General features: G+C 46.8%; 1 protein-coding gene across 1 annotated transcript; it reads left to right on the top strand.

Annotated features, from left to right (window-relative positions):
- The first annotated feature begins 3974 nt into the window (after positions 1 to 3974).
- On the top strand, positions 3975 to 6838 carry IER5L (immediate early response 5 like). Its single transcript, XM_079962377.1, has one exon. It carries the CDS (start codon positions 4224 to 4226, stop codon positions 5544 to 5546), a length of 1323 nt encoding a protein of 440 aa, XP_079818503.1. The 5' UTR covers positions 3975 to 4223; the 3' UTR covers positions 5547 to 6838.
- The last annotated feature ends 19805 nt before the right edge of the window (positions 6839 to 26643 follow it).

The following is a 26643-nucleotide window of genomic DNA, read 5'->3' as shown; positions in this document are numbered from 1 at the left end:
CTGCAACTCTAATTTGTTTTAACTGTTTTTAATACAGCACTGTTGTAACCCACCCTGGGACCTGCAGGGGAAGAGTAGGTGTCTTTGTTTTTAGTTTTTTTAAAAGAAAAAAGTTTGGCCCCCAAAAGAGCTCAATAAAATGGATGAATAGGCAACAAATTAGGAGTGTATAAAGACATATCGGTGAATGTTGATGGGGGTCTGAGCCGCACAGATGTTTGGATCACAGAAGATAACCCAATAAATAATGCAGTTTACCCAGCTGTGAAATGGGCAGATTCCATGTTAGGGATTATCAGCAAAGGAACTGAAAACCTAAATGCAAATATTGTGATGGTGTGACTAACCAGACTTGGAACATGACAAAAAAATCCTGTGGCACCTTAAAGGCTAATGCGCCTGCTAACAGGCATAAGCTTTCATGGACTCAAGCCCACTTCTTTGGATAGGTGAAGTGAAATCTTAGTAGGCAGGCATGCAGGAGAGAGGAGTTGTAAGGTGCGAGTTGAATGGAAAGCAAGATCCAAACATTACAGTCAGTGTGATAAATGGAGGTGAAACGTGTGCTTAACATACACTGCCTTTACACTGGCAGATTAGTGATAATTTACTCAGCATGGCTGATAAGGTTGTACTCACTCATGTTATGGGAAGGGAACCATTCACCAAGAAAATATCCTGGCACTGGTAAGCTAATTCCCACATGCAGCACCAGAAGAAGAAGGAGAAGAAGAAGAATTATCTTTAAAAATCTTTGTGTTAATTTAACTCACAGGTGGACTGGAGCAACTCCACTGCAAGGAAAAGCTTGCAACATTTGGGGCTTACCACTTTAGGGGGGAAATATAGGACCCCCCATATATATATATGATGCAGGGTGTGGAGAAAATGGAGAACGAACTCAACCCAGCTTGCGTGTGAGTAGAACCTGTACACTGGGAAGCCAATTAATCTGTTAGAGCAGTCATTTAAAGACTGGAGAAGCTTCCCATTTTGAATTCCCTCTGTCCCTCAGTTTTCCTGCCTTAAGATCACTTTGCCACCTTACTACATCAGTTTGCATTTTTTAAAAAAAGTCATCAGCATTTTAGTCTGCCTTATTCCTAATATACACCCATTTTGTCTGCAGTTTTGCCTAATGCACGCCTATTAGCAAAAGCATTTCCCTTACATAAGGCATGCTTGGGTCTTATTTTTCCCTAGCATAGTGCAAATTTATATCTTATTTTTGCTAATATATGCATTTTGTGCACCGTTTTTAATGTTCATTTGGCAAAATTCGGAGAAGTGTGAATTTCAAAGGATAGCTGTGTTTTGGTTCACAGATCCTTTTGGAAAGTGAAAATTGGGGAGTTGCCCCTCAAAATGTAAATCACACCAGGTGTCTCCTCTTAAGCCTACTGTTCTTAGGCCACAATCTATTTTAAAAAAGCACTTTGTAGGCTCTAGAGAGTTATAGCCAATCAATGCAATGGAGCTTAAGGGGGGGGGGCAGGGTACGGACAGGGTTGCATTCTTAGGATAATATATCCCGGAAGAAAATATTGGGAAATGTGAAGGATCTTGCCAACACAGAGCTAGCAGATGTGGTTAATAAAATAAAATAAAATAAAAAGCCATGGTCTTTCACCCCTCAGACTCTGCCTGGGAAGGGAGATTTTAAGACATCTTTGCTCTCCTTGGGGGAAACTGTCAAAATGACTTGATCGTCTAGAATGACATCTGGAAACAACAACAACACAAATATAGCTTCTCATTCATAGGGCCCTAATACTTAGCTGCTGGTAACAACTGCACAGAAGGATTTACGCACCACAGCAATTGGTTGGGAAAAAGTATATATTGTGCAGCCACAGTACGGGCCAGCAAATGGGTGGCTTTACAGAAGATTCTAGCTTCCTTAAATATGAATAAAGATGGAGAGCGTTGCACCCCCAGGGGGGCCAAAAGTCCTCAGAGTCAGCACACACTAGAAGCATTTCCAACACTTCCATGTAGGAAACTGTACATGCCTTGCACTCTCACAATATGTGGGTGTAAGCCGCAACAGCCAGGAGTGCAAGCGGAGAGAATAGTCTCGCTCGGAAACAAAGGCAGTTTTGTAAAAGGGTATTCCCCTTGAAAACATGCTGTGCAGTTTCACCAATTTTCCAGAGGGTAAGGGAGGCAAAAAAGTTTTCCCATTCAGAGTGAGTGTTTGCTCATTCTGAGTGTGGAGAAAAATGTTTGTCCGTTTAGAAATCAGCCCCTCACTCTGATATGGATTTGTGATGTCAGCACACCCTAAAGAGGAAGACATCCCAGGAAGAATGTTGAGGTAGTGCCAAAATCTGCCCTCTAATTCCTCAAAAGTTTTCTTCCTCTGTAAAATAGTGGGTTTTTTATTACAGTATTTTCCTGTTTGCCATGCAATCATCTGAAACATTGCACAACACATTGTTCAGGGTGTTAAGTTAGGATGAAGACAGGTGTGTACTGATGCTGCTTCAATGGTCCCCTCTGAGGAGCCCTTACCTGCTGCTTCCCCTATAAGGGGAGTTTAGACTTTAGAGAAAAGACGAGTAAGAAGAAACATGACAGAAGTTTATAAAATTATGCAAGGCACAGAGAAAGAGGATAGAGAAAAGTTCTCCTTCTCTCACAACACTAGAAGTCATAGACATCCAATGAAGCTGAACATTGGAAGATTCAGGACATAGAAAATAAAGTACTTCTTCATGCAGCACATAGTTAAACTATGGAACTCACTCCCTCAGGCAGTAGTGATGCTCACCAAACTGGATGGGTTTCAAAGGGAATTAGACAAATTCGTGGAGAGGACTACTAGCCACAATGGCTATGTTCTGCTTTCATAGTCAGAGGCAATAAATGTTTCTGAATACCGGTTGCTGGAAGCCACAAGAGAGAAGAGGGCTCTTGTACTCAGGTCCTGCTTCTGGATTTCCTGTTGTGGCATTTGGTTGGCCACTGTGAGAACAAAATGCTGGACCAAGTGGGCCCACTTCGACATGATCCATCAAGACTCTTTTTATGCCCAGCTAAGTTTTTGGGGTCCATGAGTTCCTTTGCTTGCAGCTTCCTACATCTCCAGTTTTTGGAAAGTCCTCAACAAAGAGCTCCAGAAAGTCACTCCATATCTTTTGGAAGTCTTGTTCTTTAATTCCCCCGCTCTCCTGCCTCATGAACTGCTACTTGCAGGGTGTCTTGAATCCAGCTTTCTGCACTTGGTATGGTCTGCGGTTTCCAGTGCCAGAGCTTTGTTACATACAATGGAATTTGAAGGAAAATGCAACTTAAGTTACTCTAGAATAAAGTATTGGCGCACTCCAAATTGTTTGCCATGTACCTGCACAGAAAATAGCAATACAAAGTAAATTATAATGATGATATTCCCTAGAGAATCACTTTCATTTTTATTATAAAAAAATCTTTTTAAAGTTCTAATTGTGTTTGTTTGTTTGATTCCAGGATCTGGACTCATCCCTTGAATAAATTTTTCATTTCTTGAGCCATTCTGGTGCCAACGCTTTTGCACCTGCTTGCCAAGCGGAGGGGAAGAGAGAAACGGAGGCGGATCGCTGGCTCCAGAGGCCCCTCCCCCTCCGAGGCCCCTCCCCCTCGCCCTCCGTCCACATGGCGAGGGCCTCACCTGAGAAGGGGAGCCATGCGTCCGGGGAAGCGCGCACACTCTAGGTGGGTGGAGGGCTATCCGTGGATCGGGACCTTTCAACGCACCCCCGACGGGGGCTCTGATCCCACCCAGGCTTCCCCGCTGGCCCGGCTTCCCCGCTGCTCGCTCCCGTCTCTCTCTCTCTCTTTTTCTCTCTCTCCAGAGAACCTTCCAGCCGTGCCAAAAAAGCCTGCTAGGTATTTGAATAGCACAAAGGAACCGCCGCGCCTCCATTGGCCGGCTGGTCCTCGGCGGGGCGGGCGCGGGCCGCCACTCGAGCCGAAAACCGTGCTCCCATAGGCCGGGGGGCGGTGCCGAAGAGGGTGCATAAATAGCGGGGGTCGGCTAAGCAAGGGCTTATTGCCCGCTGCATTCACCAAGCACGGCCGACAGTGGAGGGCGGAGAGCGAGCGAGCGCGAGAGAGAGAGTGCGCAAGGAGGGGTGCGGCTCTGCGCCTGCCCGGGGATGGTGAGCTGTGCGCCGGGCTGCTAAGACGGAGAGAGAGCCCCGCTCCAGGCCGGGCTCGGGGTGGATGTGGGCCCGGGGACGGGAATGGAGTGCGCCCTGGACGCCCAGAGCCTGATCAGCCTCTCGCTGCGCAAGATCCACAGCTCGCGGACGCAGCGCGGCGGCATCAAGCTGCACAAGAACCTCCTGGTCTCTTATGTGCTCCGCAACGCCCGGCAGCTCTACCTGAGCGAGCGCTACGCCGAGCTCTACCGCCGCCAGCAGAGCCACCACTACCACCACCCCCAGGAAGGCGGGCTCCTGGCCATGTCGCCCGTCGGAGGAGCAGGCACGCCCGCTTCGCTTGGCGAGATCTCGGCGGATTTCAGCCCTCTCCACTTGCCCGTCGAGGCAGCCGACGAGGCGGACGACGGTCTCCAGCACGGGCAGCTGCGGGGCTGCGCCTTGGCTAGAGGGGGCGGCGAGTCTGCTCTGGAGATGTCCGGGTGCGCCCAGGACGAGGAACCTTTGGCCGGACTGCCTTCGCTCATGCCGCCCGCTCAACCCCCGGCAACCCTCTCGGGGCTCTGCAGGGACTCTCCTCTGGCTTTCTACCACCGCGCCGCCACGCCGCCGGCGCCCGGGCTGCTTTACGCAGTGCCGGGGAGCTGCGACTTCTCCAGCGGAAGCAACAGCGCCAGCACAGGCTCTGCTGTGCCGTCGGGGCTGGTCCCGGCTCCGTCCCCCTCCGCCTCTCCGCACTGCTCCAGCCGCACCACTGTTTTGGACTTGGACACGCACGTGGTGACCACGGTGGAGAACGGCTACTTGCACCAGGACTGTTGCTCGCCCTGTCCTTGCGGCGGCGGCAGCAGCCCAGGCGCCGCGGTGATGGGCGTCCCCCCCAGCCCGGGCTATAAGCGCAAATACTACCCTGGTCACGAGGCCGTGGAGGAAGGAGAAGAAGCAGGAGGCGGTGGGAGACGAGGAGGAGGGGGGTCCGTCGTGGGTACGGCGACCCCCATTGGTGGTGTGGGCGGTGGCGGTCCCCCTCCTCCGTCTCACCCCGCCTTCGCTCCCTGCCCCAAGCGCGCCCGCTTCGAGGATTTCAGCGCGGAGCAGCCCCCGACGGCTCCTTCGCCGCCGCCGCCGCCACTTCTGACGGCGCCCCCGACGGCGTCTCCTCCCCAGGACTCGTCCAACATCTCCAACTTGATTTCCATCTTCGGCTCCGGTTTTACCGGGCTGGTAAGCCGGCAGCAGCAACAGCACCCCTACCAAGCCCACCACCAGCAGCAAAATCACCACCAGCAGACGCCCCAGCAAACGCCGCAGCCGGACCCCGAGCAGCCCTTGAACGGGCAACTGTGTAGCAAGCAGGCGCTGGCCAGCTTGGGGGCTTGGACGCGGGCAATCGTGGCCTTCTAGCCGGGACGGGGAAAGATCCGACGGGGCGGGAAGGAAGAAATGCCTGCTGCTTGGCTCTTTTGGTGGGGGTGGGGAGGTTGGGGAGACCCTGAAACAAAGACTGAAGTTGTGGGGAGGGGGGATGGCTTAGGGCAGTTGACAAGCCAAGCGAATGTTTGTTTTTTTTCTAAATTGTACCATAGAATTTACTTCGAAGATTCTTGCGCCTTTATTTTTCCAGAGATGATGAAGAAATAGTACCTATTTAAACAAAAAGCCCCAAGAACAACAACAAGAGTTCTTTTGTGTCTTCCCCCCCACCCCCTGGATGGTGTTGAGTTGTTTCTTTTCTTTTTTTTTAACTCTTTCCAGGCTTTATTGTATTTCATTTTTATTTGCCCCCAAAAAACATTGGTGGGGAGGGGAGGAATGCAGGAGGTGAAAAGATGGATAAGGAGAATAAGCTGTGTGTGAGAGAAAAGAGTTTACACCCGAGGTTAAAGTGCTCTAGGGAAAAGGTAGTTCTGGCCATTGAATTGTGACTCTCCAAAATTAGGGGAGAACTTCAATACCTGAAGCAACTCCTATCTCCCTCCCACAAGAAGTGTTGTAGAACTTGACACGTTGCCTTTTTCAACTGAGCCCAGAATAGTCTGCAGAACTATGGGCTGAATGGGGGGCTTTTATGCATTATTATTATTATTATTATTACTACTACTACTATTATAATTATTATTTAAAAAACATTTAAACCAGAAAACTGGCTGTGTTTCTTTAGCAATCTAAACTTTCCAAAATGCATTTTAAAAGGGGTGGGTTTCTATAGCTTTTCTTCTTCCCCTTCCTGTCCCCCCAAACAGACACATTTTTATGGGGCTGGGCTGTTTCCCTTCGTAGTCACTTGAGTTCTTATAAGGGGAAGGTGGGGTGGTTCCTTCCTAGTTCCTGCTAGGGGTTCATAGGAGTTTTGGGATAGTGGAACAGACGGGGGTGGGGGTGGACTCTCCTTCCTTGACCATCTGTCAAGGATGCTTTCGCTATGATTTCTGCATTGCAGGAGGTTGGAGTAGATGACCCTTGGGGTCCCTCCCAACTTTACAGTTCTATGAAATCCCCCCTCTAAATAATAATAAAAACTTGCTAACATAAAAAAAACATAGTTGAAAACATCAACAGAGTGTACAACTTTTCCTGGTTGAAATCTGGATGATGTGATTAGGTATATGTAGCCTAATTTCATGTGAGGGTCTCTTTCCCCTTTTGTATTATTTGCCATTCCTTGAAGTATATAGTTCTGTCCAACACTGCTCTTTTTTTAAAAAAAAAAAAGTTTGGGGGAGGAAAGGTGGGGAGTGATGAGATCTCAACTACTTTACCCATCATGCATAGCGCTCTCACAGGTCCTGCCTCCCTCCCTTCCCCCCAAATGTGTGTGTGTGTGTGAATGCCACAAGTAAATGTGTTAACACTATTTTCATGTCTTTAAATGTGGTGGGTGGTTTGTTTTTCCCCCTTCTCAAAATATTTTGAACTCTCCTGATGCAACCAGCAATTGTTTGGTCCTATGTGCAAAACAAGGTCTGTGTTTCTGTAACCCTATTCTTTTTTTTCTTTCAAATAAACTTTGTGTTCTTTTTATTAAAGGGAGAAAATAAAGAACCTTTTGTTGTAAAAAGGTGATTTTTCTGCTTTTGCCATCCAGCTTTCACATTAAAGCACTGTGTGTATTAAAGGACGCGTCCCTAAGCATTATTTTTCCCCTCTTTGTATCTCTGTATATTTTTGTGTGTGTGCATACTGAATTGTATATCACCGGGTAAAACTGTTCAGATTTGTTTAAATTTATAATCTTAATAAAAAGTCCAATTATAAAAAATGTTGAAGTGTGTGTACCTTCACAACTCAACCCTGAAAAAGACTGGCTATAGATGGCAATTTTTAAAGACTTGGTATCAAGCAGAGTTCACAGCCAGATTCAAAACTCCCCTTCCCTGTTGGAGTTAGATCTCATTGGGATTATATCCATCTGAGTTTTAACTGGGAAGACCCACTGAAATTAACGGACCAAGGGTATCCATGTCCATTGATTTCAGTGGGGCTACTCTAAGCAGAGCCAGCACTGAATCCAACTCACTAATTACAAAAGTGGCTACTCTCAAGTAAAGTTTCTTATTATACACATTTTTTGAGCGGCTGCTCGCTTGATTTGAGTTAAATAAGCATTGGGTCAGGATGTTAGGAGAGTATTCTTTGAGACTTCTAAATCCAATAACTGATGTGTGAAGATTTATTCCTGAAACATCTGTGATGTTAACTTTTTTTATACATTACACCTTTTGTGGAAAGACTCTGAACTTATCACAAAATACAGGCAAAACATTTGCTCACTCCAACTGCTTAACCAGAGTTCCCTTGGGGTGGGAGAGTTTAATTCATCACCCAATACTTTTTAACATGGGTTCTCTTATTTGTAGGGGATCCATCAGCAGGGAAAGGGGACAGAGAACTGTAGAAAATTTTCTCAACACCAGGAGGAAAAACCCAGTCTGCTTTCCCTGATCCCAAACATGTTTTCTCCCCCCCCCCCCCAAAAAAAAGCAAGCCACCAGCAAAGCAGCTTACTCCCAAGTAATCTCAAAGCTTGCTTTTTTTGTTTTAAAGATGAATATATTTGGAAAGTTAAATCAAGGCGTTTGCAGGGAAACCTTAAAATGCCATTTGCTCCCTTGTGTCTAAGATGTACTTCTGAAGTTTTAGGCATTCTGAGGTTTTGCTTTTTTTATAGCTGGTTAATCTCTGCTCTGTGCCACTTGGTGGTGTATATGAGTGTGTTCCACAGATACACGCGCACACCCCTCTTCCAACCAAATGAATGAAGGTAATAAAAATATTTTCTGACCACCTGCAGGCTGACCTCAGAATGATTTTAATTTTATTTAAGCTCCGGCTTCCAGAGCAGCTTCATAGGATGGGAGGGTATTTTTGTTCTTCGGTTGCTCCAAATTTAAAGGTAAGAAATTGCTGCTTTACCTTGGGTGTGGGGTTTTTTTGCGGGGCGGGGGGCGCTTTTATTCTCCGTTGTTTTGCACCAAGCGCGTTTGCATTTGAAAGTCTATTGTGAAGATCTTCCTACCTTGCGCACACACGCAATCTTTAAGGTGGAAAAAATATCTTCCTTAAAACAGCTTTCCGTTTTTTACAAAAAATAACTTTATTATATAAAACCTCTAAATTGTAATAGGGTTGATTTTTATCACAACTAATCGCCTGTTTTTGTTTTTTAAAGCAAGATTTGTAGTTTCCTCCCCTTTCTGAAAAGTCGGGATTTATTTTTTAAAATAATAGTTTGTTTTTCTCCAACTAAAATCTTTGTAACAGCGGCGTGGGCTGGACGCCTCTAGGTGGTTGGATTAACTAAGGTAGTTGCTAGAGCTCCTCCTAGCGTCCAGCTCTGGGAAAGGCTGCAACTTGCTTTTTCAGGTAGAAAGGACCGGGGCGTTTTCTTCCCACCCCCAAAGCACATTTTTGCAGGAGGGTGTTTGGGTGAGGTCGGGGGAAGCTGGAAGCAAACGGGATTTTCGCTTCAGTTAAGACTGGAGTGAATATGTTCAAAGTAAAAAGTTTACCCACCCCACCCACAATATCTCTCATATAAGTTGCATTTTTAAAAAAAACAAAAAAACCGACTTTCCAGATGAGATGAATTAAAGTGGTCTGGGAGTTTGGATTAAACTTCTCTACAGCCCTGCAATTAGGAATTGGTTAGCACTCCCAGCTCCCTAACCATTGGCTGCATTGGCTACTGAGAGTGACTGATAGCTGAAAGCCCATGGAGGGCAGCAAGTTGAGGGAACACTGATTTAGGTGTCTCCCTTTCTCATATGTGCTAACATATGAATCAAAGTGATAATGTGCTTCTGAGCACACGAATAATATTTCGAGCAAGTATGCCACAGTCATATATTTTGAGAAATTGAAGCACTTGGAATCAGAATCGTAGAGTTGGAAGGGACCCTGAGAGACATCTAGTCCACCCCCTGCAACGCAGGAATCTCAACTAATGCATCCAACCTCTGCTTAAAGGTAAAGGGACCCTTGACCATTAGGTCCAGTCATAGCCGACTCTGGGGTTGCAGCGCTCATCTCACTCCATTGGCCAAGGGAGCCGGCGTACAGCTTCCGGGTCATGTGGCCAGCATGACTAAGCCGCTTCTGGTGAACCAGAGCAGCGCACAGAAACGCCGTTTACCTTCCCGCCAAAGTGGTACCTATTTATCTACTTGCACTTTGACGTGCTTTCGAACTGCTAGGTTGGCAGGAGAACCTCTGCTTAAAAACCTTCAAAGAAGGAGAGTCCATGAAATATACTCGGTGTCCTGTAGTGATTTCATGCTTTTTACTGCAGCTTGTAAAACAGTGATTGAATTGCCCCCCAAACCCTAGGCTTCTATATACATTATTTACACAATGAGTCCCGTCTGATTGGCTGATTCTGCTTCCCTCCTGGAGCCTGATTGGTTTTTTTCCTGCAGGCCAATCAGTTGTTGCATTCTAGGATCCTACTTGCCTATTGTTCTAGGATCCAAGCTTAGTACATAACACCCCTCCCCTCTAAGTTCCCGTTGCGCCCAGGTTAGCATTCATAGTCATTGAGGTATGCTAGTTGCCTACGTATGCATTGTGGTCTCGGGTGTCTCTTGGTAGGGGTCACTCGTTCTGGTTCTGATTCCGGGGCTGCCACCTGTGATGGAGCCATTGGGTTGGGCGCGGCTGGTCCACTCAGTCGTGGTTCTGGTTTCTGTGGCTGCTCGGCCTCAGGGGTCACTTCTGGACTTCCTAGTTCTGCCTCCCTTACTTGCTCCTCCTGCTCTATGGGCCTCACCCTTCTGCTATCCCCTTGGGATTCCTTTGTCCAGCCCTCCCTGGGTGTGTTTCATCTAGGGCTGTGAGGACCTTTTGGTGCAGAGGCTGGGGAACAACCACCCTGCTTCCCCATAACAGGCATCCCTTGTGGGCTGACAGTTCGTGTTTACGGGTCGTATAGCCCACAAATTCCAACCCAGGATTGCTACTGGGCCATCCCCGCAACTCCCAGTCCAGGACCTGGGAGATGACCCTGTCCTTCATAGAGTGGCATGCTACTTCCGGCGCCTGAATGGGGCAGTCAGAAAGCTGTTCCAGGCTCATGACCCTATGTGCAGGTGCTGGGTCGGGGCCGGTCTCAGGTAGTAGCAGTCTGCTGAGGGCAGCCGTGTGGCCCAATGCCTTCCCAGGCCAGTGGACCAGTGTATACTGGTAGCCGGTGAGGAAAATTGACCACCTCAGGATGCAGGGTGACAGCACTTCAGGGGTCTGCTTCTCGGGGGCAGATAGGCCAAGCAGCGGCTTGTGGTCAATCACGACAGTAAAGGGACACCCATACAAGAAATCATGAAATTTCTTTACTCCCTTCACGATTGCCAGGCCCTCTTTGTCTATTTGTGAATAGTTCCTCTTGGCTGTGGAGAGGATCTGGAAAAAGTAAGCCACCGGCACCTCTCTTCCATCCAGAAGTTGGTGGCCTAGTATGGCGCCAACACCATAGGGCAAGGCATCGCTAGCACAACCGGCAACCTCTCATCAAAGTGCACCAGGACTGAGTTCAAGACGAGCAGATCATTGACCGCTTGGAACGTGGCCTCCTGGCGCTGCCCCCACACCCAAGGGGCCCACTTGTCTAGGAGTCTGTGTAGGGGCTCCACTACTGCTGCCTTGTGGGGTACGAAGGCATGGTAAAAGTTCAATAGTCCCAAGAAGGCCTGGAGTTCTGCCTTACCCTTAGGTGCCGGGGCGTCACAAATAGCCCACACCTTGTTGCCGGTCGGGTGGACTCCGTCTGCGTCCACCGTAAATCCTAGAAAGTCCACCTGTTGCACTCCTAGCAGACACTTTTCCCGCTTCACTTTGAGGCCGGCCGTCTGGAAACAGTGCAGGATGGTGCGGAGTCGGTCCCCAAACTCCCCCGGCGTGGCCCTGGTGATCAACACATCGAAGAAGGGTGTGACACCAGGAATTCCTTTGAGGAGAGAGTCCATTAGATTTTGGAATATGCCTGGTGCCACGCTGACGCCAAATTGCAGCCGCTTGACATGGAACGTGCCCCTGTGCGTTACAGTCGTCTGTGCCTCGGCAGTGGCTTCATCCACTGGCAACTGCTGATAGGCCTGGGCCAGGTCCAGCTTGCCAAAAATCTTAGACCCCCCTAGGGTGGCGAGGACACGGCTGACCACTGGCACCGGGTATGTATGAGCTGTAAGGGCCTTGTTTATAGTACATTTGTAGTCTGCACAGATGCAGACTGAGCTGTTGGGCTTGACGGGTGTGACGATTAGGGTTTCCCAGGGGCGTTAGGCACCGGCTTGACCACTCCTTGCTCCACGAGCCAGTCTAATTCCTCATTGATGCAGGGGTTAAGGGCAAATGGGACTCAGTGGGCCTTGAACCTGATGGGTCATACGGTGGGATCTAGTTGTAGGCCAAAGGGGTGGGCTGTATATCGTCCCAATGCCCCATCAAAAACCTCCAGAAACTCTTTGCAGATGGCGCCCATGTCCACGTGTGAGCTGGTGCGGTTCACCCCAGTGATGGCTAGCCCCAGTGGCCCAAACCACACCAACCCCAGTAAGCTAACGTAGCTCCATGCAGCACGGGGCTCCCTCTATCTGTACCTCGATGTAATTTTTTCCGCATGAGGCGACTGGTATACCTGACAGTCTGTGATCTCTGTCGAGTTGCCTTGGTGTGTCAGACCACAGGGCCTGGGGGTCTTGGGTCAGTCATCTGGTTCAAGGCATCGGGCGGGGCGGGCACGGCACACCTGGGCAATGTGTCCCACTTTTCTGTATTGTCGGCATTCTGCATTGCGGAAACAGCAAGTCCTCCACTCATGTCTCTCCTCACAGATTGCGCAGTTCCCCTCTTCCGGACGAGGCTGTCGTGGTGGGCGTGTGTCTTGTGTGCGCTGCTGCACTCAGTGCACATCCTCCCGGTCGGATTCTGAGTCGTCAGTGAGGTCCTCATGGTGGACCCTCAGTTGGGAAGACATGCTTGACTGGAATCCTTGCACTGACCTCTTGGAGACTTCAGTTGCTAGAGCCTCCTCTAGGGCGACCTGGAATGTCAGGTCCTTCTTGGCGTAGAGGCACCGCTGCAGCTTCTCATCCCTCAGGCCACCCATGAGGTGGTCATGGAGCATGTTCTCCAGCTCTGTGAAGTTGCAGAGCCTGGCAGCCTGGCGGAGGGAGGTCACATACCGGGTTATGGTTTCTCCGGGGGCCTGCCGCTTTGCGTAGAATGCTTGTGACACGCTACCACCGAGGGCTGTGGCAAGAAGTGCCCCTTCAGCCATTCCATTATCATGTCAATAATTGCGGGAGTGAGGAGGGCTCAGGCGATCTCGAACGTTTCTTCTCCACAGATGCTGAAGAAGGTCGCCCTCTTCTTGGCTGCATCGGTGACGTCCTTTGCTCCAGGAGGAACTGGAAGCGGGTGGCGTATTCTTCCCAGTCTCCTGAGGCTGGGCTGAACGGCATGAAGCTGTTGTCTGTTGCCATTCTGGGTCCTTGGGTCCTGGAGCTGTAGCCTGGATGCGCAGTGCAATGCTGTGTTGCCTGTGGCGGCTGTGTGCGGTGCGCAGCAGACAGCTCAGCAGGATCCCACCTTCGTCGCCAGTGAAATATACTCAGAGTCCTGTAGTGATTTCATGCTCTTTATTGCAGCCTGTAAAACAGTGATTGAATTGCCCCCCAAACCTCAGGCTTTTATATACATTATTTACACAATGAGTCCCATCTGATTGGCTGATTCTGCTTCCCTCCTGGAACCTGATTGGTCTTTTTCTGCAGGCCAATCAGTTGTTGCATTCTACAATCCTACCAGCCTAATAGGCTGATTAACTTCCTCCTGGAGCCTAATTGGTCTTTTCCTGCAAGCCAATCAGATTTTGCATTCTAGGATCCTACTTGCCTATTGTTCTAGGATCCAAGCTTAGTACATAACACCACTTCCCGAGGGAGTCCATTCCACTGTTGAACAGCTCCTACTGCCAGAAAGTTCTTCCTGATGTTTAGTTGGAATCTCCTTCCTTGTAACTTGAAGCCAGTGGTTTGGGTTGTACCCCCTGGAGCAGGAGAAAACAAGCTGGCTCCATCTTTCATGTGACAGCCCTTGAGATATTTGAAGATGGCTATCATGTCTCCTCTCAGTCTTCTCGTTTCCAGGCTAAATATACACAACTCTCTTAACTGTTTCTCATAAGGCTTGGTTTCCAGACCTTTTATCATCTTGGTTGCCCTCCTCTGCACACATTTCAGCCTGTCAATATCCTTCCCAAACTGTGGTGCCCAGAACTGGGCACAGGACTCCAAGTGTGGTCTATCCAAGGTAGAATAGAGCAGTACTATGACTTCCTTAGATTTGTTGAAGCAGCCTAGAATAGCATTAGCATTTTTTGCTGCTGCATCACACTGTTGACTCATGTTAAGCTTGTGGCCTACTAGAACCACTAGATCCTTTTCACTAGTACTACTGGCAGGCCAGGTGTCTCCCATCTTATATTTGTGCTGTCGGTTATTCCTGTTAAGTGTAAGGTAAAGGAAAAGGGACCCCTGACCATTAGTGGCATTGCCTATCCCTCCCAGTTTGGTGTCAAGTGCAAATTTGATGAGCATCCCCTCAATTCCTTCATCTGTCATTTATAAAGACGTTGAACAACAATGAGCCCAGGACAAAACCCTGTGGCACCCCACATATCACATTTTTCCAGGATGATGAGGAACTCTCGGTGAGCACTCTTTTGGTTCAGTCAGGCAATCAGCTACAAATCCACCTAACAGTTATCTCATTCAGCCCACATTTTACCAGATTTTCTGCAATAATATCATGTGGGACTTTGTCAAAAGCCTTTCTGAAATCAAGATACACCACATCCACAGCATTCCCCTATCCTCCAAGCTTGTAACTCTATATATATAAAAAGAAAAAATTAGATTTGTCTGGCATAATGTTTTTGAGAAACCCATGCTGGGTCTTAATAACAACATCCTTTTCTAAGCGCTCACAGACTGACCGACTAATGATGTTTTAGGACATTTCCTGGTATTCATGTCAAGCTCACAGGTCAGTAGTTCCTTGGGTCCTCTTGTTGGTTTCTGCTCTCTTCACTGTGCAGCGAAATGCTTGTCACAAGACAATGTTTACATTCCAGTCAGAGTTGCTGTTGGAGTTTCTCACGGGAAAGGAGACTGGATGTGACGTACACTGGTTTCCTGTTTTTCACTTTTTTTCTCTCCGTGCTTTAGAGGAGAGAGGATGCTTTCTCTGCTCCGGCAGAGGCAAGATGTTTTTCTGTAATCTACCAGCTTTGAAATGTAAATAAAGCAATATAGAGTATGTGCACGTATTCCTCATCATTCCGCTGTGCACGGGACACTGCAAACACAACATTTTTGGTTCCGGGCCCAGAAGGACGCAATCAATCTTGGGAATGGGCTCCAGTAATCGGAACAGCGGCAGAGGGACGGATCGGACGCTATCTCTGCGCGTCAAGATGATTGATGAGGTATGTGCTACTGCTCCGGGCAGCCTGCCAGCATCTAATTAATGGCTTTATGGCTGGACTTTGCAATTTTATGTCCGTTTGCCGGGCACAGGCAAAGGATCAAAGGATCAAGTTCCTATGCTGGGGAAATCGAAAGTAACTTTTAAAAGTGCTTTTGGGCTAAAGCAGCTGCAGCAGTGACGCAGCATGATTTAAAGCAGCAGAGATGACGCAGAAGGCTAATGCCAGAGTCATGATGGCCCTTCAGGATGCTTGTGGGATTCCTAAGCTCAATAAGAAAAACTATGCGGACTGGGTTCTCTATGCAGAGGCTATTCTGCGGAAAGAGGGTCTGTTTGAAGTTATTACAGACACCCCCCCAGCTCCAATTACAGATGCATGGGAAGCTAAGGATTCCAAAGCAAGGGGAACTCTTACATTGATAGTATCCCCAGAAGAGCTCTGTCTATTGCATGATAAGACCTCAGCCAGAGAAATTTGGGACGCTTTGAGAGAGGCTCACTTGAGGACAGAAGCTGGATCTACTATGTTTTACTTTAACAAGCTGCATAATATGGCTCTTGCTGAAGGTGGAGATGTGCATACACATCTGATGGAGATGCAGAATCTGAGACATGAGCTGCAACAGAGAGGACTCAACTTTCCAGAGGCTGTGTATTCCTTCATGATACTACAATCTTTGGGTTCAGGTTGGGAGTCTGTTGCGACTTAGATTGCTGTACAGCCTACTGCTCAGCTCAGCTGACAGTGGATTATGTTACTGCCGTGATTCTGAATGAAGCAGATCGCCGGGGTGCTGGCTGCATGGGAAAGGGGGAGTCTTCACAGACGTCATCCCAGAGTGCAGTGGAACCACCAGATGGCGCCAAAGCTTTGAAGGCAGTGAAATGCTACTCGTGTGGACGTCTAGGCCATATGAAGAGGGAATGCAAATATCCCAGGGCCAAAACAGAGCAGCGCAGCGAAAGCTCATCGCGTGGAAAAGGCCGAGGCAAAGGCAGAGGTCCAGTGTCCAGGACAATGCACCCCAAAGCAATGGTCTCACGCTTCACTCCAAAAGTTGCAGAGGTCCAGAAGACGTCTAGATCTTTCTTCGTTGTTGATTCGGCTGCAACCCATCACATGTGCAATGATAAGCGACTGTTCGTGTCTTTTACACCGCAGGAAGGTGCGATTCACCAGGCGGATGACCACACAATCCCCAGTAAAGGCTACGGAACTGTTGTTCTTCACAGTTTGGACTTATCGATAAAAGATGTGCTTTACGTACCAGATGCCAAACATAATCTGCTCAGCGTTGGACAGCTGAATGAGCGGAAAATTGACGTTTCCTTTAAGAACAAAAGGTGCATCATCACAAAGAAAAATGATTATGTATTGCATGCTGAATATGTTGATCGTTTATATGTTTTGTATTATGATGATGTTGTGCAGGATGACACTTGTTGCATTGCAGGTTCTAACAAAAGTTTGCATGCAGAATGTATTCACGATTTTCATCGAAAATTTGGTCATTTGAATTTTGAGGCAGTATCTAAAATGCCTGCCTTGGTTGAAGGTATTACTATTAAACCCTGCAGGTACCACATGAAGTGCAAGGCATGCACAGCAAACAAGGTGAAAATGGCTGCGAAAGGTAAGGTGTCTAGTAGGCAAGCTACAGAACCATACCAAATTGTTCATGCTGATTTGGTTGGACCACTAGCGCCCTCTTTGGGTGGAAATAGGTACTTCATGGTTCTCATTGATGCATTTTCCAGGTATATTTATGTGTACAATCTCAAGCAGAAATCAGAGGCTTTCCCTAGGTTCAAGGAATTCTGTGCTTGGTTGGAAAATGTGCATGGTAAGAAGATAAAAATTCTTTTCACTGATCGCGGGGGGGGAATTCACTTCTCAGCAGTTTGAAGTTTTTCTGTCTGAGAAAGGAATTCAACACGATTTGTCTAGTCCTCGCTCGCCATGGCAGAATGGACTTTGCGAGAGGGCAAATCAAACATTGCTTCAAGGGTTAAAAACCTTGCTGCATGATGCCAATCTTCCAGAGAGTTATTGGGCCGAATCTCTCTCGTGTTTTGTTTACAGTTATAATTGCAGGTTATCTTCAGCAATTGGTTGTACCCCCTATGAGAAGATGTTTGGCAAAAAGCCATACATCAAACACATGAAAATTTTTGGTTCTGACATGTGGGTTCACTCACCACAAAACTCCAAGTTAGACAAGCGTGGTTTGCATGGTATCTTTCTAGGTTATGAGAAAGGTTCTTACAGAATAAGGATGACTGACTCTAAGACCATTAAGCTCACAAGAAGTGTTGAGTACAATGCCAAGTGGGGGGAGAATGTGGGAATTTTCCAATGTTACCCTGATGACAGTGGTGAGACTGAGGATAGTCAAAAGCAACCACAGCAACCCACACCCACTGATGAAAGTTCTGATTCTGAGTCTGAAACTGAATCAGGTGATTCAGAGGATTTCAAGAGTGCGAAAGCCTCTATGCGACCCTCTGAAAGCTCTGATCAAGAATTGGAAGAACCATTGTTCACAATAGATCACTTTTCTCCTAAGAAGGAAGAGGAGAGTGTTGAAGACTTAAGGCTAATTCGCAGGTCACAAAGAGCCACAAAAGGTAGACCTCCAAAGAGATTTGCTGATGAGTTTGCCAAGATAGCAGTAACAGCTGTTAAAAGCTCCAAGAAGGTATTTGAACCTTCAAGTTTCCAAGAAATCCAGGATTTGGATTCAAAGGAAGCTGAGCCATGGTTAAATGCCATGAAGGCTGAGCTTGATTCCTTGGAAAAGAACAAAACATGGGAACTTGTTCCAGTAGTTCCAGGAATGAAACTGCTTGGAAGCAAATGGGTCTTCAAAGCGAAGACTGATCAAAATGGCAAGGTAGTCAGACACAAAGCCAGATTGGTAGCCAGAGGTTTTGCACAGGTACCAGGTGAAGACTATCACGAGACCTACTCACCCACAGTGAGGTATGAGAGCATTAGGCTTATGCTCAAGCTAGCTGCAGAGGAGAATTTACACATTAGTCACCACGATGTGAATACAGCTTTTCTGTACGGATCTCTAGATGAATCACTTTATATGCTTCCACCTGATGGCGTACAGGTAAAACAGGGATTTGTTTGTGCTCTAAAAAAGTCCCTTTATGGTCTCAAACAAAGTGCACGGTGTTGGCACACAAAACTCACTGAAGTATTGTTTTCTCTAGGTTTTAAGCAAGGGAAAGCTGACCCATGTGTATTTGTCAAAGAGGAGGGGCAAAAGAAACTGTATTGTTTGTTTTATGTTGATGATTTATTATTCTTTTGGAAAGATGTCACAATGTACAATAACGCCCTAGCTCAACTGAAAGAACACTTTGACATGAAAGATCTTGGTGAGGTAAACAACTACCTATCTCTGGAAATAGAGAGAGATCAAGATGGTAACATTCTAGTACACCAGTCACGGAAAATTGCTGATGTGTTAAGCAAACTAAACCTGATGGATGCTAACCCCGTAGACACACCGATGACAACAGGTTATCAGGTAGATGACACTGAAGAAGCATTTTCTGACACTACACTGTACAGAAGTGTGCTAGGCAAGCTAAACTTCATTGCCAGATGTTCAAGACCAGACATTGCTGTTAGCTGTAATTTGCTAAGCAGACAAGTCAACAATCCTACTGTTAAGGATTGGAAAGCTCTGAAACGCATAGCGCGGTATTTGAAAGGCACTATGCATTACAGACTGAGATTTAACAATCAGAAGTCTGGTGGTCTTGAGATATTTGCAGATGCAAGTTTTGGAGGTGACACCACAGACAGGAAAAGTACGTCTGGAGTTTGCTATATGTACAATCAGGGTCTATTTGATTGGTCATGCAAGAAGCAAACAACAGTTAGCTTAAGTACTTGTGAAGCTGAACTGAATGCACTGTCCTATTCACTTAAGGATTGTGAATGGTTGTTACAATTGTGCAAAGACATGAAAATTCCTGTCAAATGTCCAATCCAGGTTTACCAGGACAACAAAGCATGTTTGGCTTTGCTGAATTCTGAAGGTTGTAAGCAAAGCACGAAGCACTTGCAATTGAAGTTGCAACATGCTAGGGAACGTATTCAGAAGGGACTCGTAACGGTGTCCTATATGCCAGGTAATGAAATTCCTGCTGATGTATTGTCCAAGATTGTATCAAAGGATCAACACTGTACCTATGTGCAGAAGTTGGGTTTGTACTGATATTGTACGAACACGCTGCCCAGTGATGTTCACAGAAAGGGGGAGGATGTTGGTTTCTGCTCTCTTCACTGTGCAGCGAAATGCTTGTCACAAGACAATGTTTACATTCCAGTCAGAGTTGCTGTTGGAGTTTCTCACGGGAAAGGAGACTGGATGTGACGTACACTGGTTTCCTGTTTTTCACTTTTTTTCTCTCCGTGCTTTAGAGGAGAGAGGATGCTTTCTCTGCTCCGGCAGAGGCAAGATGTTTTTCTGTAATCTACCAGCTTTGAAATGTAAATAAAGCAATATAGAGTATGTGCACGTATTCCTCATCATTCCGCTGTGCACGGGACACTGCAAACACAACACCTCTCCCCCCCCCTTTTGAAGATGGGAACAACATTTGCCCGCACCCAGTCCACAGGGACTTCACCTGTTCTCCAAGTATTCTCAAAGATTATAGACAGAGTTGACATCCACAGGCTCCTTTTGTTCCCTTGGGTACAGCTCATCAGGCCCTGGAGATTTGAATTCATTTAAATTAGCTAGGTGTTCCCTTATCACCTCTTTTCTTATCTTGGGCTACAGCTCCCCCCCCCCATCCTTTATTCTGTTATCAACAGGTTGGTCATTGCTTTCCTTTTGGGTGAAGACAGAAGCAAGTAGGTGTTGAGCAATTCCACCTTCTCTCTGTCACCCAATAGCATTTTCTCCTTTTCCACGCAAGGGATCTCTTCTTGCTTGTTCTTCCTCTTCCATCAAATACAGCCAAAGAAACATATTATCATTATCGTCCTTTGTTAGGGAAGTCTATGGTCATAGCAGAACCTCCACATCCAGGGGCAGTCGACCTCTGAGTACCGGGGGGACGGGACAAGAACTGGAGAGTGCTGTTGCACTCAGGTCCTGCTTGGGGGCTTCCTGTAATAGGCATCTGGTTGGTCATTCTGAGGACAGGATGCCAAGCTAGAGGGCCCCCTTTGGCCTGATCCAGCAGGGGCCACTCAAAGCCATTCCAAACACATGTGTGTTCCAGTCTATAAGGCAGAGACGGGGGGAACCTGTGAGCCTCTAGACCCCCATCTCCCATTATCCCTGAACACGAGCCATGGTGGCTGGTGGGAGTCAGAAGTCCAACAGCATCTGAAGGCTGGGGTTGACCCCCACAAGGTATCCTTTTCAGTCTTTGCCATGTGAATCCATCTCTACAAAGCTGCTTACTGTTTCCCAGAGCCAATCTCAAGCATGACACTCTCTTGCCTAACCTACCGTACAGGGTTGTTGTTTTTGTTAAGCTGGCATAGGAGGCATGTGGTCTTCTCAGAGGGAGGGCGGGGTGAGATGGTAAGAAAGTTGTGTGTGTGTGTGTGTGTTAAAAACAGAGTAGTTTACAAGAATTCCAGATAAAACCATACAATTAAAAACTATGTAAAATGTTAAAATCAGAAATCAGTTAACTATTATAGAATGATGTATTCTTAATTCTTAAAACCCAATATATTGTTGGATGCATTCTGTTGAAGAGGGAAAATAAATATGCATTTTGAAACTGGTAAAGCTGTTCAGTTCCTTCTTGTGTAAAACATATCTCATTTTTCTCCCTTTTCCTGTGGTTTTGGTACGACCATTTCCCTTTCTTTCTCACCTATAGGTGTATTCTGGGAAATAAAAGAATTGTAATGTTTAATTAGAATAATCCAATTTATAGAAGTATAGGTGTGCGTTTGTGAGAGAGGGGGAAATGTGGAGACAGACAAAGGCCTGGATGCCTAGCGGGGTGTGTGTTTAGAGGCTCCAGCTGCTGAGAATGCACCCCCTCTTCTTCTTCCCATCTCCTTCCTCCAGGGAAATCAAGCCTCTCCTCTTTTCTCAGGGTGAAAGTTACTTTCTGGATGCTGCAACAGACGCAGAATGAAAGACACTGGAGGCCCCCATGCGTCACCACGTGCATCCCAAAGGTGCCTCCCAAAGCATCAATATGTTCTGCTCGCTTGCTCCCACCATGGACTTGAGAGCGCTTTGCACAGATCCTGTTCAGCAGTGAAATCCATTTATTTTATTTTTAAATAACACAGACAAATGGGTACAGACGTGCACAGTGGTGCAGGCTGTGCAGGAACAGAGTTTGCTTCTTGACAAGAGTCAGTCTCTCTCTCTCTCTCTCTCTCTCTCTCTCTCCTGAAAGCCCAAACCCAGCCTTATATGCATATTCATAAGCACCTGATAAATTAATCATGATGTCAGTAACACTCAGGCTGCAAGGGAGGTGACAGGCAAATTTTGCCCTCTCCCCAGCATCTCCCCCTCATATTGGCTTACCGCTTTCTTGATTTTTGTTTTTGTTTTTTTATAAAAATTTTATTGGGTTTTCACATTTTATAAACACAGACACACACAGACAAAGACAACACATATAAAGTTTCATATCCTTACTTTCCTAACCCCAGTTCTTGACCTCCCCCCACCCCCCCTTCATACATCCTAATTCAATTAAATTAGCTCAGCAAGCTCATATCTCTCATCCTTTACATATTATTATTATATATATATATTTTTAAAAAAATACTTGATTCTTATTACTTGGCCAAATTTTGCTTATCCAATTTTCTTATAAATATTAAATCTTTTTCTAAGGTCGACCCAAATTCCTTCCACGAATTTCCCTTTTATCTTAAAAATAGGTCATAATAATCAAACACAAAGGTCATAAACATTTTTAAAATTCTTTCTCCCCCCCCCCCCCGCCCCGGTTTCTGTCCCTTCCCAATGTCCCCATGTCCACAAAAACAGTTTTTAGCCTGGATTCCTCACATCTGAGGCCTTTAAGTCTCTGTCAGTCTCTCTCTGCCGATTTTGTTGGTAGCCCTCTTTGTTGGTCATCGGGTCTCGAAGGAGTTCTAGCTCAGTCTCATCAGATTTTTTTCCATCCAAAGTACTTGGTACCAGCTGCTGCGAAAGGTCAGCTAATCTTCCATACTCAAAGAGGAAGCCCCAATCATATTTCTTATTTCTTTTAAATTCAAATATTCCAAGTGTTCCAGGGGCTTCCTCCCTCCTCTTTCGCATCTTTCGCAGATTTGTAATCCAAAGGTCTTCTTCTTTATGTTCTGACAATGTAGGCTTCTGGTTGGTACTCTCCATCTGTACTGGCTCCACTCCTTGTTCCCTCTCCTCCTGTTCCAAAGTTATCTCTTCTAATTCAGCTGCAGATTTTTTCCCGGTCAAGTCCATTGTGCATTCAGCAGAGTCACTTATTTTAGAGTTCAAGGTTATAAGTTGTTTATTCATAGCCGTAGTCTGCTCCTGCAACTTTCCCACGAGAAGAAACATTCTTTCTATCTCTGCCTGTAGTTTTCCATCTGCAGCCATTGTAGTGTTTCAATGTTTCCCCTAGGGGGATTCTGGTTACTTAATAGTCTTTTCCCAACAGTCCATTACTTTGTTATTTCACTACTTTGTTCCCAACCACTTTAATTCAAATATAACAAATTTAGTCCAGAAAGATGTTAAATAATAAGATTTTTAACTTTCACTGCCCGTTTGACAGCTCCTTTGACAGCTGTCAAACTCCTTGTTCCTTTTTCTCCAGCTCACATACAGGACACTCCCGGGTCTGGGGGGGGGGGGGTTTAGACAAAGGCTTCTAAAATTCCACTCTTACTCTCCAGCACAAATCTTCTTTTGTCAAATTCATGAAAATATTATCTTTTAAAAAACACCAAAAAGAAAAAACTCTCCACCTTAGTTCTCCGATCCTTGCTTTAGATCTTCTGTAAATAGGGGGGGTGCGGACTTCCCTTTAGCACATCCCCCGATCGTACCGAATTCAAAGGTAGAAATTTTAAAGTCCAAATTCCATTCTACTCACAGATTAATTAAAGTCTGAATTTCAGGGAAGAAAGTCAGCGGTCTCCGGCCATGGCTCGCGGCTTCGCTCCACTGCAGTAGCGGTCCACTCACAGCACCACGCCGCTCCCCGTACCCTCTCCGCAGCCTTTAAAAAGGCTCTTCGTGGGTCGGGGGGCGCTTTAGGTGCCCGCCGAGTCACCAAGTCCGCAGGCTTCAGCGCCTGCGGTTTCTGAGGGTCCCCGCGTCGCCGTCGCGGTAGAACCCTTCTCCAGCGGAGCCGATTCCCTCCGGAGCTCGGAGGGAATCCGCCATTAACCAGATCGCGCTAACCCGGAAGGTCCGCTTTCTTGATTTTTGTTCCTGGTTTCCAAACACTGCTCTCAGGCCTCTCTCTCAAAGAACAGTGATTGAATTAGCTAGATAAAATGAACTCATCCTTGGAATTTTTTTTTAAAAGGGGGGGGTTTAATTTGTTTGGGAGCACAAGGTCAACCTCTGCTTTCAGCCCCCCAAGCTACAAAGATTTGCAAATTAGTAACAGTAGGAACAGACATCTGAGCATGCAAAGAGTGTGTTTTCACCCTCCTGGATACGCATAGGATGAAGGCATGGGGTTTTCATGGCCAATGGCATGATGAGCTGCTCAGCTGATTCCACTGTAGCTAGTAATTCCTGATAGCTACATCTAATGATTAAGGCTGTTCCATGTGGTCTAGAAAGGTGACCTTTGGCACCCGATTACTTTAAAAGGATTGCAAAGAAACTGACTGTTTTTTCCACCCTTGCCTTAAAACAGGAGACTAAGAAGTGGCTTAGATGTCATCCATGCAACCCGGAAAGCAGAAATATGGTAGCCCATGACACCCAGATGAATTAGCAAGGGTCCTTCTGTAGGCAAAGCATGAGCTACAGCCCTTCCCCTAAAAATAAAGGTTCTAGTCATCATTATTCAAGAGGGCTGGATTAAATAAGAACATGGGAAGCTGTCCTACTTAGGGTTAGAGACGATTGGTCCTTATAGTTTGGTACTGTCTATACTGATTCGCAGCAGCTCTCCAGGCTCTCAGGCAGGGAACATTCCCATACCTACCTGGATATGCCACTGGGGATTGAACCTGGATACTGAGCTATTATAGAGGTTCTGTTGCCTGTCCATGCTCTTAAGCCAGCCTTGAGGAGGGCAGAAGCCAGGTGGCATCTAGGAGTGTGGTTTCATAAATACGGCATCATGCTTTATTTTACTAGGAAAATAGGCTATCTAGCACTTTCTGTTTTCTGTTTGTAAAAATCCCATATGCATAAGTTCCTCCCTGTAGTTTGACTAGGAAATAAATCCCTACTTTATGGGGTCTTCTTGTTTTGAACAGTTCATTTTAAAAAAACCAAAAAACCAGTTTGCTCCTTAAAGCCAAAGCAATGACCAGCACCACAAACAGTGGAAAATGCAATTTGGATTTGACTCATTTGCAGCTCAAAAGGTCAATGTGGGTTTTTGCACAGAAGAAAGCTCCAGATAAATAGGATTTACTCCTGAGTAAGCAGACCTAAGATTGCAACCTTCAGAGAGCTTCTTCCCTGATAGGCTCCTGATAGCGATGACTGATGAAACCAACTTGGAAATCTTGATTGAAGGGCTTGAAAAAGTAAACAATTCTTCCAAAAGTCTTCTAAATGTTTTGCAACGCACTCCTTTGGATCAAATTCCTGTTGGAATTTCAGTTTTAATTATGGTATATCAACCCCAGAGGAATGTTAAAAAGACTATGCAACTGTTGCATACAGTTTTATCTAGAGCTGTTACATTTAGTAGTTTAATTGCTTCAAACATAGTAACATAAGAAGAGCCCTGCTAGGTCAGGCCAATGGTCCATCTAGCCCAGCATCCTCTTCTCAGTGGCCACCCAGATGCCTCAACAGGAAGGTCCAAAAACAGGATTTGAGAACACTCCCCACTTGTGACTTGCAGAAACTGGTATTCAGATACATTACTGCCTCCAACAGCAGAGGCAGACTATGAATGAGGTCAGTGGCACATCTAGTCCAGAATCCTGTTCCCACAGTGGCCAAGCACAACAGTACTCTCCCCTCCTAAGGTTTCCAGTAGCTGGTATTCAGAAGCATCGCTGCCACCCACGATGAAGGCTGAGCATAGCAGTAGGCAGAAAAGAGCCAGTGTGGTACAGTGGTTAGAGGAGCCTTTCTCAACCTTGGGTCCCCAGGTGATGTTGGACTACAATTCTCATCATCCCTTCCCACTGGTCCTGTTAGCTAGGGATGTTGGGAGCTGTAGTACAACAACATATGGGGACCAAAGGTTGAGAAAGGCTGTGTTAAAAGTGTCAGACTAGGACCAAGGAGACCAGGGTTCAGCCCCCACCCCGCTGCCATGAAGCTCACTGGGTGACCTTGAGCCAAACACTGCCTCTCAGCCCATAACCTACCTATCAATGTTGTTAGGAATTAAATGAGGAGGGAGAGAAGCATGTATAGCACCTTGAGCTCCTTGGATAAAAAGGTGGGCTATAAATTCAACAAACAAACAAATAAGGCCTGATAGGGCAAGCTGTAGGAAGACAGGCAGAGCTCAGCCTTCCACAACACACACTTCCCTGCCATGCCCTCACTTTGCAGATCTTCTGTTTTAAGGCATAGAGAGGGCTTATTTTTAGTTTGTAAGCGTTTCAGGGCAGGGACTGGTCCTCAGAATGTGTTCTGGTTTGCAACTCTTCTATGATGAGTACACGAAGGTCTGTTACAGGATTAACATTCCATTAAACTAGCCTGGGGCCTTTCTTTCAATCCCAGGGCCCACACTGCAGTAGTGGGCACGGGCAGAGGGGGAAATGGGTGGAGCCTCAAGTTTAAGATGGGTTAAAGGTAATCTGCTTTGATCTGTTTTTGGAGCAGATCAAACTGGGTTTGAGGTTTTATTCCCAGGCAAACCTTGCAATGCTGAGGATTGAACCTGCAGCCTTTTGCATCCCCTAAAGCAGGTTTTCAACCTTTTTGAGTCCATGGCTCCTTTGACCAACTATGTTCTTTCTGTGACACTCCTGTGGGGCTCAGGAGCCCCATTGTGTCACCCCTTGCCTGTAGAACTGGCAGCCTCTTACCCTTTTACGAACACCCTCCCTTGTAGAGTGTTCCTTCAGCCTCCTCTCCGCTCTCCCTGGTCTCTGAGCTGCCCCCGCCCCTGCCCCAAAGAGAGGTGCCACCTCACACTGTCCCACAGGGGTCTGGGACCCTCTGTCCACTCCCAATAGCAAGGGCTGGCAGACTGGCTGGCTGGGCTCCCTCACCCACTTGCTTGCTTACTCCAAGGCTGCCTCAGCTCCTGGCAGCTAGCACCCACTGGCCAGCCCCAGAAGCACCATTCGCCTGGAGAGCTTGTAGCCAGGGCTGCTGCAACAAACAGCTGTGCAAGCCTTTGGGAGGCAGAGATGTGAGAG

Source organism: Podarcis cretensis, assembly GCF_951804945.1.
Source record: "Podarcis cretensis genome assembly, chromosome: Z".
In the NCBI taxonomy this organism is placed as follows: Eukaryota; Metazoa; Chordata; class Lepidosauria; order Squamata; family Lacertidae; genus Podarcis; species Podarcis cretensis.
Note: the sequence above shows the minus strand (reverse complement) of the source record. Positions and strands in the feature narration are given on the sequence as shown.